The sequence below is a fragment of the Moschus berezovskii genome, chromosome 5, assembly GCF_049115385.1.
Source record: "Moschus berezovskii isolate FMDL1 chromosome 5, NW_MosBer_1.0, whole genome shotgun sequence".
NCBI lineage: Eukaryota > Metazoa > Chordata > Mammalia > Artiodactyla > Moschidae > Moschus > Moschus berezovskii.
In genome coordinates, this window is record NC_142464.1 from 94,966,227 (window position 1) to 94,982,900 (window position 16,674).

A 16,674-nucleotide genomic window follows, 5' to 3' on the forward strand; every position below is an offset into this window, starting at 1 on the left:
CCTTTTTCTCCCCTGAATGAAGGAACCCATTTATTTAACAAAAGCCAATGGAATACTTACTGGGTGACTGACATGCAACAGAAAAATTAATAAGTTTAACACAGATGGGAGAGAGAAATAGACACAGACACTATTCATACTACAATGTTTTCAGAATTAAACTAGAGCCCCTGGCTACCTTCCTTCCTACTCAGAGGTAACTTTCCTCTGGTGACTTAGGAATTGAAAGCTATCACACAGGAGAGCACAGCCTTACGTTTTCCCCACTTCAACTTGCTGCATAACTGAAGAGTTTCAACTGCTTTTCTTTAGAATATTCAAGTAATGCAAAAATAAAACAGTAACAGAAATCTCCTCCCAACTAACTTCAGATTTAAGAAATGCAGTTAGGCAAAACTGTTCATCATCAGGGTAACAGTGCTCACATTCACACCAGTGGTAAGGAACCCTCCTGCCAATGCAGGAGGCAAAAGAGATGAGGGTTCTGTCCCTGAGTCAGGAAGAACCCCCGGAGGAGGAAATGGCAACCCACTCCAGTATTCTTGCCTGGGAAACTCCATGGTCAGAGGAGCCTGGAGGGCTCCAGCCTGTGGGGCCACAAAGAGTCAGACACGACTGAACACACACACACACAATACAGGTCCTAACTTTCTCCATGCTTAGCTCTGACAACTTTCTGGCTCAGTTGTGGGGTTAGCTGCCTAAGACCCTGCACAATGGATGTAATAGCAAATCTCAGGAGACTGAGAGCTTATGGTTTACTAAATTTAATTTGACAATATTCAGAATAAACTAAAGTAAATCATTGTAAATATATCATCAGGCAATTTAGAGCCATCAACCTAATTCACCCATTCAGCCAGTCTACTGGGCCAGGTAACAGTTAGCTAGGTTATAGAACCACTTGGTTCTAGTAAGATCTACATCAGCATCTGGGGTGGTCCAGCTATTTAGCTAACCTAAAAAGATAACTCTTGAGAGTCCCTTGGACTGCAAGGAAATCCAACCAGTCCATTCTAAAAGAGATCAATACTGCATGTTCATTGGAAGGACTGATGCTAAAGCTGAAACTCCAATACTTTGGCCACCTCATGGGACGAGTTGACTCACTGGAAAAGACTCTGATGCTAGGAGGGATTGGGAGTAGGAGGAGATGGGGATGGCAGAGAATGAGATGGCTGGATGGCATCACCGACTCGATGGACATGAGTTTGAGTGAACTCTGGGAGTTGGTGATGGACAGGGAGGCCTGGCGTGCTGTGGTTCATGAGGTCGCAAAGAGTCGGACATGACTAAGCAACTGAACTGAACTGAACTGAACTGAAAAACATAACTCTTCTAAATCTTAGGAAGGTTCCTGTCTTACTGATATACAATCCTTGTAGAAGCCTCTGCTTTAGTGAAGAGGGGTCTTGTTGTCTTTATTTATTTTTTGTCCCTATAGTTGTTTTTTTTTTTTTTTTTTTTTTGGCTAGAGAGCAAATGGCATGATCATTTTAGTGTTAATGAGTCATTCAAGCTCTAAGTGTCTCTTTCTACTAAGAAAGCCAAATTCATTGAAAAGCAATAAATTTGGTTTCTGCATGGTAAGGCTTCCATTAGTTATTCAAGGTTAAATTAGTTAAAGAACTCTTGCACAATGGAAATTCACTGTGAATATATTATCACATTTGTGATCCTAACTATTCATTAGAGCAGGGTCAATATTAACAAAGGAAAATAAGACAAATATAAAATTTGCTTTATGAAGAAAATATAAATAACAATGAGTGCAGAAAGTAATACTTAGCTGTATTTTAAATACTAAAGTCATATTTAGCAACAAGGAATTTTTTAAAACACAAAACATTCACTCTCCATTGTTTCTAAAATGTAGGCAATCATGCTTCAGATTTATTAAATTATGTAATCCCAAGCAGCATATATCCAAAAAAAATGTCATAAATTCACAGAAATTTAGCAATCTTTTTAAGGATTTTATTATTAGATAGAAGGAGACACACTGGTGTTTTCAAGGTTGAACCTAAATAGCTCATTTTTACCCAGTCCAGAATTTAATAATCAAAGAATCTTTACCTCTCCTAAACAGGTTTTGAATTTTTTTTCTTTAAGACCTACCCTTTGTCTAAAAATTTTGTATTTTACCCTTGAAATAAAACTAATCACTCAATAATCCTTGAATAAAATCTTTTAAAGTTACTCTGTTAAGGTGTCCGTTTTAAGGAAGGTAAAATAAGGAGCAGAGAAAAATTATTATTCTGGAAAAATTAGTCATAACCAAAGCAGAAGCCAGGAATGATCACAGGGCAAATTTTCTAAGGATAATTTAATGACATTACTAAAACTGTGGGAATCCATATACCACCTAGATGATTAGGAAGGGGGTTATTAGCTAAGCCATTGTCTGAAACCCACTGAATCACTGGTCCTTTTGAACAATGATTGGTCCTCCTTTTCTAATGATGGGACTTTAAAATTTAGGAGAAGCTCCAAGCAGCAGACATGAAGGATTAAAAAGGACACAAGCCTTGAATGAGTCTAGATTTCTCTTCATAAGTAAAGGAGTGAGGTAAGATATCAAATCTTTGCTTTCATAATTTTATAAACACAAATCAGTCAGTTTTGCAGGACAAACTACCAAGATCACTCTAAATGCTTGTGCAGGTCAATCATTTGAACTATAGCAAGAGGTTTTGCATCTGGAGGACAAGAGATAACGTATTTCCACAGATTACACTATAAATCAGTATTACAGCATAATTTTATAACCTCTTTCTTAGAATTAGAAAATTTTTGACTCAGTTGCTTCATTTTAATATATTTTAATGTTATTAAAATTTTACATAGAAACTACCTGGTACTGAACTGCTGTTGTCAGATCTTTACTGTAGTACTTTCACCACATTAAATAGACAATAAAATTGTTTTCATAATAAAGACCGAACTCATTGACCTCCGCCATGGACCTAAAGATCCATTCCCTATGATGTAGAACAGTACAAGAAATGAGTCCTTCTTGCTCATAAATTCATCCAACTAGATCGTATGCTACTAAATGAATCATTTGTGGAAAGCTAAAAGGACAAGCAAACAATTTTGTTTTTTAAAAACAGCTGCTCTGAGAAAAAGGATGAATTCTGTTACAGATACTTATAAATGTGCTTGTTTAATTTTAAATACTAAGACATAAGTAAATACTGTGGAATTCATCCAACTACCCTTCTGATTGAACAATACTGGATAACTTGTTATCACGATTTTTACATAGACAGTCTTTTTACAGCTAAGTTTCACAATGTATTTTCTAGATATTTCATCTGAAAATGAGAACTATAATTCTTCTCAGCATACTGGGAGCCACAATGTCAGCCCCGGTGAGTGATTTTGTGATAAAATTGAAATCATTGTGTGAAACCCATAACAAATCCCTCTTTTACTATTTCTATTTTTTTGTTTGTTTAGCTTACTCCACAGCGCCTTATGTCTGCAAGCAACAGCAATGAGGTTAGTTTAAATATTTAAAACAATATCCCCAGTTTTTTGTCTTATGGAAACATAGCAGGAAGAGATAAAAGCCTTCTTGTTGATGTATCCTATAGTTCTACCCACTAACTATAGCCAAATGCATTCCCACTGTTTGTTTTGCATATGAGGTTGTTTCTAGAATAATACTTTGCCTCCCTTTTTTGATTGCAAATTCTTTAAAGGCAGAAACAGATTCTTGTACACTTTTTTGCTCTAATAAAACTTAACAGGATGGATATAGGTGTTTAAGAGCATAAAATGACTGAGTAAACCACTGGAATGGGGTAACGCTGTGCAATCTCATACACAGCAGAGGAGAGGTAGTTAAATCCTAACCTCTGATCACAGTAATTTAGTTCAAGCTTAGTGAGAAAACATCTCACCTCTAACAGGAAACTGAGTTGTACAGTATTTGACTGTACAGTATTTGTAGTAAATTTTATTCTTAATAGTTTTAACATGTGTAGTAATCTTGTTTTCATGTTATCTTTCCTAGTTGCTTCTGAATCTTAATAATGCTCAGCTTCAACCACTACAGCTTCAGGTATCCCTACCCCAATAATTATTTCAAGAATATTTCCTACCGCTCTTTTCTTGTGGCATTTGGTAGGAGAACAAAACATTTTCTGATTCTATTTCTGAAATTTTAACTTTTAAAGTTACTAATTTTTCACATATCTTTTAATTTCCATTTATTCAAAGACCGAAGTAAAAACTGTAATCAAATGAACATTTTCAGGCACAAATGCTCGCAACTATGAGATAGTTAAATTAATCATTTATGAAAAGTCATACACAGCTAATAGGTAATATATATATATATATATATATATATATAAACCAGTCTGGCAACTGCAGGCTCTGTACCGTTTATCCACCTCATTCATATTTGTCATCATGATCATTGGGAATTTACCACTGTTCACACTATTTGTCTGACTCATAATGTGCCAAGATGCTGTCCTTTTTTATAATGCAGCAATAGAAATATAGAAATTGTTGTACATTTGCTTCTCGCTTGGGACTGACTTTTAATTATTTTCTAAATGAAAGAGAAATGCCTCCTTTCTGTCTCTTGTGTCCTCCCCAGGGCCCATTTAATTCATGGATTCCTCCTTTCCCTGGAATTCTACAACAGCAGCAGCAGGATCAACTTCCAGGACTCTCCCCATTCTCTTTATCAACTCTCGAGCAGTTTGCTGGACTGGTCCCAAATCAGATACTCATCCCAGGACAGGTCAGTTTTGCCCGAGGAACCCAGGCAGGACAGCTGGACCCCTCACAGCCTCAGATGCCCCAGCAGACCCACCAGGGCCCTAAGAATGTAAGTCCAGCCTCTTCTATCTAAAGGAAACATAATGCAAATGGATTGTGAAAATGAATATGAATCAGCTTTGAAATAAGACAGGCATTTCCTGAGCAAGAATTGCTTCTCTAATGTGTTTCTACCATCACTGGAAGTACTTCCTTGTACTTCTTATTTTTGACATGAAAAATTCCATATAAATCAGCTCTTCCAGAATCATAGTCACGAATTGAAAATGTGAAAACATGTCTTGGACAGGATAATTACGGGAATTTCATCTTCAATAAAAGGATGATTTGTATTAGTGCTGATACATATAGTAGATGACCTTTTGTCATCCTAGAAGTCTGTTAATATACATTTTACATTTATACACTTAGATCTAAAGAAATCGCACTGGAATTTTATTTTATTTTATCTATTTATTTTTATTGGAGGCTAATTATTTTACAATATTATATTGGTTGGTTTTGCTATACACTGACAAGAATCCGCCGTGGGTGTACATGAGTTCCCCTTCCTGAGCCCCCCTCCCACCAATGGCATTGAAACATGTATGTTGTCATATGTGAAACGAATAGCCAGTTCAGGGTCGATGCATGTTACAGGATGCTCGGGGCTGGTGTGCGGGGATGACCCAGAGGGAGGATAAAGCATTGGAATTTTTAAAAGTCAAGTGTAACTTTTTCATAATTCATTTTGGCAGGTTATGCCCTCTATGTTCTCCTTCAAAATGCCTCAAGAGCAAGCACAGGTAAGTGAAAAGAAGGCCACTACTCCTGTACAGAGATGGCTGCATACTCTCTCCATTGAACGTTTTCTTCTGTATTTGAAGCTCTGACTCCTATGGCAGGGCTATAAAGTCCATGCAATGCTATTACTATCTGGGTACTACCCCTGCTGGGCTGGCCGTTCCGTTCCGTTCCGTCGCTCAGTTGTGTCTGACTCTTTGCGACCCTGTGGTCTGTAGCCTACCAGGCTTCTCCGTCCATGGGATTCTCCAGGCAAGAATACTGGAGTGGGTTACCATTTCCTTCTCCAGCGGTTTGTTAATGTTAGGCTCACTTAACAGCTTTAAAAGAAAGGCCAGCTGGGAGTCTCCAGGACCCCAGAGTTACCAGGACATGGCTGTTTTGGGAATTATGGAACTCACTAAGCCTTAGGTTGTGTTCTCTCTCCACCAAAATGCTAGCATTTGATAACAACTCTGGAGAAATACAATAGATTGACTTTGGCTAACCCTAAATTTTGGTTCAGAGAAAGATGCATTAATCTGATGAAATATCATATGATGTAGAGAGACGTTTTTCTGAGTTATGCTCTAAACATTTCCAGGTTCTTGGATATTTTCAGTTTAACTCCATATTACAGTCAAATTGCGGTGATTTCCATTAAATAGCAGAATCTTTAAAGAAAAGAATGCAAATTAGTAAAACCATTAAAGTAACATAGAAAACCCTCTTAATGTTAATAGAATAGCCTGCATTCAAAGAAATATGAATATGGATAACTTATATTATTCACCAGAAGAATGTTGACAATTTCGTAAAAATTTAGACACCTGGCTTTAGTGCAATAATTATGTAATTTTGTCCACTCCTATTTTAAAGCAAACATTACTTCTAGACATTATCTCATTCTGTTTCATACCAGTTAGAGAATTAGATACCTGACAAGTAGAATTACTTCATTTTAGGATCAAAAAACTAAGTCTTTATGAGATTAAGTTCCCAATTATAATGAAAATAAATAGCTGAGTTAGAATCTAATTCTTCACCCTTCCTTTAACCACTAAATGAGTGACTCACCATTCTGGCTTTGCATTAGAATCTCTGGTGATAACTTTGAAAATTACAGACACCTGGACCCTGCCCACACCTCATGAATCAAAACCCCATGAGGAGATCTTATTAAATATGACTATCTGTTAAAATGTTCAGTTGGTGTTTTTGATTCTTAGCCAGAGTTTAAAACCACTATACAAAATATATACCTCTTCTCAAACCATAGTTATTGTTTTTCTCAACTCGTTTCCATTAAGGGCTCTTATTAAATAACAGGAGACAAAACTCTATGGATGTACAATGATCATAATTTTCTATAAACACATATACAGACACACAGACATAAGTGGAAACCAATACATGATGATGTGAGTGGTAAAACTGCAGGTGCTCCTATTTTTTTCCTTATCTATTTCTAGATTTTCCAAATATCTTATAATGCACATGGGTTGTTTCAATAAAATGACAATTATTAAAGGCAATACATTTCTGAACAATTCATTCATTATGGTAGAATGTCTAATACCACATCCTGCAGAATGAAGAATCAAAAAATATTAATATATGGAAAATACTGCATAGAATATCTTCTTAGATATTTGCAAAGTAATTTATATATAAAGCTTATATATAAAGTTCAAGGTACCCTTTTAAGAAGTCTGTTATTAGTTGAATTCACTACTTCCTAATGTGTTTGACCAAGCAACCTTGAAACAAAGTCCAGTGTCACATGCAATACAAGTTTTTTCTAAAGTTTGGGAAGGACTTCTTTATGTGTTCTTTTGTTCACAAAATTGCTAAAGGCAAATCAGCTTTAAAATAATATTGATAATAGAAATTTTTAAAATAAAAAAAGCCTGCATTGATCTGAAGGAAGCTCTTCTGTACTTTTCTATTTACAATAGATGCTTCAGTACTACCCAGTTTACATGTTCCTACCCTGGAAACAACCTCAACAAACAGTCGCACAGTCACCTCCGCAAACAAGAGAGCAGCTATTTGAGGAGCAGGTACTACAAGCGTTTGATTTTAATTTAACTAGTTCCATCTAAGGATAAAGAAGAAAAGGTAAATTTTCAAAGAGAATATCTGATTTATTTACACTTAGTGCAAAAACTCAATGGCTTGAACTGATGGTCATAAAAGGATATACTGCTTTCTTTTAACATAACACTAATTTAGAAATATACTCCAAGATTGAATTTTGAAAGAACTGTTGCTGTTGTTTAGTGGCTAAGTCATGTCCAACTCTTTCGCCAACCCCATTGACTGTAACATGCCAGGCTCCTCTGTCCATGGGATTTCCCAGGCAAGAATACTGGAGTGTGTTGCCATTTCCCTCTCCAAGGGATCTTCCCAACCCAGAGATTGAACCCATGGTTTCCTGCATTAGCAGGCAGATTCTTTACCACTGAGTCACGTGGAAAGCAATGAGAAACAATTAGGTAATGTAATATTGAGTTTTGTGGACCTTCAATAAAATAGTAAAATTTTAATATAAATTTAGATGGCTCTTGCATAACTAGATTACTTTTAGTTAGAGTGCAAGTTAGATTTTTTAATTTATCATTACTTAAAACTTACCAAATCAATTACAGAAAACTGAAAATTATGCTTCAAATGACTGGTAGTAGTACTTCCAATTAAGCCATACTAATTTAAAGAGAAAGGGAGAGTTTTAACCTAGAAATCATATGCTGTTAAAGGGATGCTTGGTAGTTTAACAATTATTATTGCCACCTAGAACATATAAATTCTCAAAAAAGTATTAGTACAATATACATATATTTTAATCATTTATCACTGCATTATGACAAAAATCATAAGAGCGAGCTAACACTTTTTTTTAAATTCTAACAGATGCCATTCTATACTGAATTTGGATATATTCCACAACAAGTAGAACCTGTAAGTAAATGTATTTTTCATTAAAAAAAATGAAAACTAACTTCTGAAACTACTTGCTAAATAAACCGTTAAATCAATCAGTGACCTTTAGTCAGAAACCCACCAGGAACACACCTCTAGTTGGACAAAGCTGGGTTTATCCACTTATGGCAACAGAGGAGGACGCACACCACGAGGAACTGTGGAGTGTCTCAACAGGAAGGATTGGAATGGCTTCTCACAGGGTCTAGTCTTGTGTCAGGTGATTTGGGGGCGAGTTCAACTAGTGACATTAATTTTGATTGGGAGTTCTCAAGAACTGGGCTTCCCTGGTGGCTCAGACGGTAAAGAATCTCAAGAACTGGGGGTAGTTCTGCTGCTGCTGCTGCTAAGTCGCTTCAGTCGTGTCCGACTCTGTGCGACCCCACAGACGGCAGCCCACCAGGCTCCCCCGTCCCTGGGATTCTCCAGGCAAGAACACTGGAGTGGGTTGCCATTTCCCTCTCCAATGTGTGAAAGTGAAAAGCGAAAGTGAAGTCACTCAGTCGTGTCCGACTCGTAGCGACCCCACGAACTGCAGCCTACCGGGCTCCTCCATCCATGGGATTTTACAGGCAAGAGTACTGGAATGGGGCGCTATGACTGAGTAACTTAACGATTCTTACCTAAAAGGTAAGAATGATGAAGTGAGGCAAAGACCATGATCGGTAAAGAAACAGAAATTCTTCAGATTATCCAGGACCTAAGGATGCCCGATATTTTCATGCCTTGCACAGGGACCTTGCTGTGGGCAAGATTACCAAGTGCTGTTCTTTTTATTGCAATTCATCGTGTTCAGAGGTGACCTTGTCTGATATTGGTGTTCTGTAGGATTGTTAATGCACAACAGGAGAACACCAGCGTCCAGCAGAGAATGTCCACAAACACTGCAGCAGAGCTATTTTGTTAGGCCAGTTTCTCAGTGTCAGGAGTTGCTTTTATCTTTCTCAAAACCAAATTATGATTTTTGTTTTTAAGAAACTAATTGAATAAGTTGGGAAAGGTATAACCGCCTTAGGTGCAGGATAAATATTTTATGGATTATTAATTTATACCATTTTAAACTTTGCAACCTTTAAGGTTATGCCAGGAGGACAGCAGCAACCAGCCTTTGATCCCTTCCTAGGCACAGCTCCTGAAATTGCTGCGATGGTAAGTTTTCTTACCACACTTTGATAGTTACTGGAAATCAGCAACTGACAGCCTACAGCTCCTTGCACTATTGTGCATTTTAATGAAACTGTTATTATTCCATCAACAATTATTACTCCTTCACCCTGTAATCTTTTGTCACTCAAGAGTCAATTCACTCAGTTCATCAAACATTTATTGAGGAGCTAATACATGCCAGATACTCTCCATAGGTACGCTCATTTAAAGTCAGGTATTAAAAGACATCTGTGTTTGCTGGCATATATGCATACTCTTTCTAAAGGATAGATTTTAATCTATAAAACTAATAAGGTATTTACTTCTCAAAACAATCCTTGCTTTACATCTTAATCCTACTGCTTTATATTCTTCCCAATTTTGACCTTGTGTTTGAACTTGTAATCACTTTTCTTTCTCGCCCTTATAGCCAGCAGAAGTGTCACCATATTTACAAAAAGAAATGATAAATTTTCAGCACAACAATGCAGGAATTTTCATTCCTTCAACTTCACAAAAACCCAGCACAACAATTTTTTTTACTTCTGCTGTGGACCCAATTATTACCACAGAGCTCATGGAAAAGAAGGTAAAGCAATCAAAGATTCTTTTTATGAAAGAAATGGGTCTCTAAATAGAAAGTATAAAAATAAAGTTTGTGCTTGATTTATAGGACTTAGTTATGAAAATCATGGCAAAGTTAAGATATAGTAGAATATATGGTCTTAACGTTGAATAAGAAGACCAATAATTGCTTATAGATAATCAATCAGAATCTAATTTAATTTTTATTTAATAAAAGCTTTTTATGCATGCTTTTTCTCACTAGGCCAAGACTGATAACCTGAAGGAACCATAAGATGTTGTCCTAATCATTCAGAGTTTAGGGTAGGTATTTGCCAAGAGGCATACCTTACATTCCATGACAGATCTTAAATTAAAAGAAAAAAATTATAAGAATAACTAAAGGTATATACAAAAATGAATTAAAAGTTAGTGCTTATATATTCCTACAAAGCTAACAATAATTATGAGCAATTTTATTAGCAAAATTTTTAGTCAAAATAAATTTTTGAGGATAGTGTCTGTCTACACCATAAACTTTTCATAAACTCTGAGAACACAAATAGCAAATATACTAGGTCCATGTTGCAGACATTCTACAGACAGTAAATGCAAAGTGCTATGCTGTGCTTAGTTGCTCAGCCATGTCCAACACTTTGCAACCCCAGGGACTGTAGCCCACCAGGCTCCTCTGTCCATGGGGATTCTCTAGGCAAGAATACTGGAGCAGGTTGCCATGCCCTCCTCCAGGGGATCTTCCCAACCCAGGGATCAAATCTGGGTCTCCTACACTGCAAACAGATTCTTTACCACCTGAGCCACCAGTGACGCTCATATGCAAAGTCAGTTCCCCCAAATCACCACTTCACTTTGCAAGCTAAAAGTAATGCCAATACATCTGTGTTAGTTTGGAATGAAATAAAGTCTCAAAGTAGTAAAAAAAAAAAAAAAAAAGAGAGGCATTATCACATGGAAATTTAAAATTCCATGATTTTTATATTAACTATTACTTTAATTGATTACCTGTCCTAATGTGTTTCATTGGCTATGAGGCTAGTGGGTGTTTGATAGAAGGGCAGGTTGGGATGGGTCTAACACATAAAAAAATACACACTAAAAAGCAAATAATTTGGCCTGAATTGGAAAAGTAAAAGGCAAAGATTTTTTAAATCTGTCCCCTGCTTCCTCTGAGTCTTTTCTGATTTCTCTTTCTATGAAAATGAATACTTAGCATTCCTTAGATTCAAAAAAAAGTTGATAAAAATACAACCAGACGTGAATAATGTGAGCACCTCTTTAGAAAAATTTCTTCTATAATGTGGCATTTTGTGCAATGCAAGATAATTCAAGCGTTTTAATCAGAAATACTAAAGGGATTTCAGTATAGTGTGACATTCTGAACCAATGCAAGAAAATGTAAAGTTTTATTTCTTTTTAAGCAATTTAGAAAATATCTAGGGAATTTTACAGAAAGCAGTCTAATGATATTAAAATGCTCTTTTATTTTATTTTTCAGAGAAAAAGATGTGGCAGCACCCTGAGTATCATTTTATTTCCTCAATATTAATATTGATCCTTTGAAAACTATGAAATATTTTTGGCTCTTCTTTGAACTTCTTTTCACTTATAATAGCATTATACTCTTAAATGTCATAGAAAAGAATACAATCATTTAATAAGCTTAGATTTAAAATTACATTTCTTTTTAAATATCCTATCATTGCATAATCTGGAAAGTAACAAAATGGAGAATAAAGTGAGTATCACTGGATTAATTGTATAAGTGCATTAATAAAGGAAGGCTCTGGAAAATGGTGGCATTGATGAGAATAAAGATATCCTGTCATTGGATTTACAAGAGTGGTGACTGACACTGATGAAAAAAAGTCTATTCTTAGCTTTGACGTATCACCTCATTATTCCTCCCAGGTCCATTCAACTAGATTCCTTCTGATGCAATCCCTATTAGAATCAAAATTATTTGGTGGCAGATCCCATTAAGTGCACATCCCCAATATGACACAGATACATGGAGAGATGGCTGCCATCACTCAAAAGGATACGTTCCCAGGAAGGTGTATACTGGTTTGGTGAAGCAACATCTTATACAAAATAAGGCATAGATTTTTGATTTCTTCAGATGTGGCTTTCAATCTAACTTTGAACCTTCAGCAAGGCACTTAACCTGAGTCTCAATTTTCTCAGGTGTAAAACAGAGGTAACAATGTCTACCTTTTCAAAATTTCCAAAAGGACTACATGAAATAACACATGTAAGATACCTAACTCATATGGCTGTCCTTTGAACAGCATGAGTTTAAACTGAAATGAAGTGAAAGTCACTCAGTCATGTTCAACTCTGCAACCGCATGGACTGGAGCCCACCAGGCACCTCTGTCCATGTGATTTCCCAGGCAAGAATACTGGAGTGGGTTGCTATGCCCTTCTCTAGGGGATCTTCCAGACTCAGGGATCAAACCTGGATCTCCTACATTGCAGACAAATTCTTAACCATCTGAGCCACCAGTGAAGCCCCTTAAACTGAGGGGGTACAGTTATATGCAGATTTTTTCAATAAATACCTACAACCATACTATATGATCCAGGGTTGGTTGGATATGTGGATGTGACACCACAGATATGGTGTTGTTTAGTCACTAGGTCATGTCCAACTCTTTGCAATCCCATGGACTGTAACCCATCAGTCTCCTCTGTCCATGGAATTTTCCAGGCAAGAATACTGAAGTGAGTTGCCATTTCCTCTAGCAGGAGATCTTCCCAACCCAGGGATCAAACTCACATCTCCTGAGTCTCCTGCACTGCTGGTAGATTCTTTACCACTGAGCCACCTGAGAAGCACCTGGCAATATTAGAAAAGTAAAAGTGAAATTCAGTCACTCAATTCTGTCTGACTCTTTTAGACCCCATGGACTGTAGCCTGCCAGGCTCCTCTGTCCACAGAATTCTCCAGGCAAGAATACTGGAGTAGGTTTCCATGTCTTTCTCCAAGGGATCTTCCCAACCCAAGGATCAAACCTCGGTCACCTGCATTGCAGACATATTCTTTACCATCTGAGCCACCAGGGAAGCCAGTATTAGGGATTACAATAATAAATGCTTTGAAAATTACACGTTATTAATGTACAAGAGCATTAAATAAGTTCTACATAAATAAAATAATATAATGATAAACATTGCAATTTCCTTTAAGAATAAATTTTTGATAAAACAATATTAAGCTAAGCATGCCAAATTTATTTCTTATTATACACAATATTAAAAGGATCTTATTAGTTTGGATGGTTTTAAAAATCCAATTTAGTGACTCAGCTTAAAATATAAATTTCCAAATCTCCGACTGGAGATCTAATCTGTTTCAGGTGGATGTTAAGTCTTGGCAAAGTATTGCTGAGCAACAACTATGTTTGAAAATAAGAATACTATAGTCATTACAAATGAACTATTCTATATATGTCAAATTGCATTACAGAAGAGCTTTAAACTGTCATTTTTGTTAGCAGGTTAAGAAGACAAGAGTGTACAGTTAATGGAAATATTACTTGGATACATGCAAAGAACTACATTTTATATGTCTGTTTAACCCTGTCTTCCTAATCTCCCCATCCCAGGCCAGTGAAAGAAAGGCAAAGCAGAAACAGCAATTCAGTTTTGAAAAGATTTGACCAGGAAAACTTTATGTAACATATTCTAGAATCAGAGTTGCTTATATTTGGTAATTCACACTTTAGCCTCAAAACTTCAGCTACCAACCTTCTTCACTGGGCGTTTCCTATCTAAGCGTACTATAACAGCATTAGTTCAAGACTGATATATAGAACTTATTTGTGCTCTCACTTTAAATACTACATACACAACCAATCTATTATCATTGTTTAGTCATACTTTTAAATATATAGTTTGATGAGTTTGATTCACATATACACATACACATAAATATACATATAAATGTATTTACCTGGCAACATCACCCCTATCAAGATGCAGAACATTTCCACCACCCCACCTTCCTTTTCTTTTCTGGTCAATCTGGTTTCCCTGTTCTCATGTTTTTAAAGCTACTATTTTAAAAAACCAAATATCTATCACCATGTATTAATTATACCTGTTCTGGGACTTTATACATATTAAATAACACAATATTACACTGTGTATTTTTTTGTGGCAGTTTCTTTTACTCAACATAATGCTTTTGTGATCCATTCACATTACTGCTTAAATTATAATATTACAATAAATGAATATATGGCTGTTTATTTTCCTATTGAAGATCATCTGCGTTGTTTCTAATTACTGACCATTAGGAATAAAGCTGCTATGAACATTCTGTACAAGTCCTATTGCTAACATACATTTTCATTTCTCTTGAGTAAAAACAACAAAAACCACCAAACCATAGGTTAAGTTTATTATAAGCAAGTGCTAAGTACTTTCTGGGCTTCCCAGGTGGCTACTGGTAAAGAACTCAAGCAGGAGACAAGATATCAGTTCAATCCCTGGGTCCTTAAGATACCCTGGAGGAGGGCATGGCAACACACTCCAGTATTCTTGCCTAGAGAATCCCATGGACAGAGGAGCCTGGTGGGCTACTGCCTTTGAGTTGCAAAGAGTCAGACATTACAGAAGCAATTTAGCACGCATGCATGCAAGTACTTTCCAGTGTAGCTATATTTTATAATCTGGTCAACAACATGTCACAATTCCAGTTCTTCCAACTTCTGGCCAACATTTACAATTTTTCTTTTAAATCATTTTCATGAGTTCCTCTTCTATCAAAGTGAAAGTGAAAGTCGCTCAGTTGTGTCCCAGCCACCCCTTGGACTATACAGTCCGTGGAATTCTCCAGGCCAGAGTACTGGAGTGGGTAGCCTTTCCCTTCTCCAAGGGATCTTCCCAACCCAGAGATGGAACCCAGGTCTCCCATACTGCAGGCAGATTCTTTACCAACTGAGCTTCAACATTAGCTGTCACCAAGTTTGACCTCTACTATCTCTTCTCGCTCTCAGAAATTACTGCATGAACATTTCTATTGATGTGACTTTAATAAACATATATAAATTATCACTGACTCCTAAATCTATACCTCAATCTAATATATTAAATAGTTAAGTCTGGGAGTGTGAGTGTTAGTCACTCAGTTGTGTCTGACTCTGTGACCCCATGGACCGCAGCCCACCGGACTCTTCTGTCCATGGAATTCTCCAGACAAGAATACTGGAGTGGGTTGCCATTCACTTCTCTAGGGATCTTCCCAATCCAGGGATCGAACCTGGGTCCCCTGCATTGCAGGCAGATGCTTTACCATCTGAATCACCAGGAAAACTAGTTAAATCTATATCTACTCTATTACATAATTTGTGGCTTTCATTTGCATTTTCTTAATGACTAATAATATGTTGTTTTTCTATGCTTACCAGCAATTTGCATATCTTTATTTTTGAAAGTTACATTTATTTTTACTTATTTTCTTACAATTGAGTTGTAAGAGCTTTTTACGTATTCTGGATAATATATTTGGGCCATTCAAAATTTACTACAAATACTTTTACAGTCTGTAGCTTGTTTTTTCATTTTTTAGTGTGCTTTTTGAGGATCAATTTTTTTTAATTTCGGTGCAGTTAATTTGTCAATTTTTTGAAGATTAGTATCCTTTGTCCTAATAAGGAAATCTTCACCTACTTGAAAGTAATGAATATATTCTCCTTTGTTTTCTTACAGACTTTTTAGTGGTTTCGCTTTTGCATTTAAATCTGTAGCCATTGGTTTTTTGTGTAGAGGTTTGTGTGTGTGTGTGTAGAGTGTGAAGATAAAGGTCAAGGATAATTCTTTACATGTTGTTGTTGTTTAGTTGTTAAGTCACGCTGGACTCTTTTGTGACCCATGGACTATAGTGGGCCAGGCTCCTTTGTCCTTGGGATTTTCCAGGCAAGAATAAGGGAGCAAGTTGCCATTTCCTTCTCCAGGGCATCTTCCTGACCCAAGGATGAAACCTGTGTTTCCTGCATTGGCAGGCAGATGATCACTCAGCCATCAGGGAAGACCAATTTTTTTCGTTGTTGTTGTTCAGTCTCCCAGTCGTGTCCGACTCTTTGCAACCACATGGACTACAGCACTCCAGACTTCCCTGACCCTCATCACCTTCCAAAGTTTGCCCAAGTTCACATTCACTGCATGGTAATACCATCCAGCCATCTCATCCTTTGATGCTCTCTTCTCCTGCTGCCCTCAATCTTTCCCAGAATCAGGGACTTTCCTAGTAAGTCGGCTGTTCGCATCAAGTGACCAAAATACTGGAGCTTTAGATTCAGCATCAGTCCTTCCAATAAGTATTCAGGGCTGATTTCCCTTAAGATTGACTGGTTTGATCTCCTTGCTGTCCAAGAGACTTTCAGGAGTCTTCTCC

General features: G+C 36.7%; 1 protein-coding gene across 3 annotated transcripts; it reads left to right on the plus strand.

Moving 5' to 3' along the window:
• Positions 1-3,323: 3,323 nt before the first annotated feature.
• Positions 3,324-10,549, plus strand: ODAM (odontogenic, ameloblast associated). 3 transcript variants are annotated; one of them, XM_088836087.1, is made up of 10 exons: positions 3,324-3,374; positions 3,463-3,504; positions 4,022-4,069; positions 4,616-4,849; positions 5,538-5,585; positions 7,521-7,625; positions 8,476-8,523; positions 9,622-9,697; positions 10,125-10,279; positions 10,520-10,549. In XM_088836087.1, exons 1-10 carry the CDS (start codon positions 3,324-3,326, stop codon positions 10,547-10,549), a joined length of 837 nt encoding a protein of 278 aa, XP_088692213.1. The 3 variants fall into 3 exon arrangements, with proteins under 3 accessions (XP_088692213.1, XP_055291103.2, XP_088692214.1); XM_055435128.2 differs by having other exon boundaries at positions 9,622-9,693; positions 10,121-10,279; XM_088836088.1 differs by lacking the exon at positions 8,476-8,523.
• Positions 10,550-16,674: the final 6,125 nt, after the last annotated feature.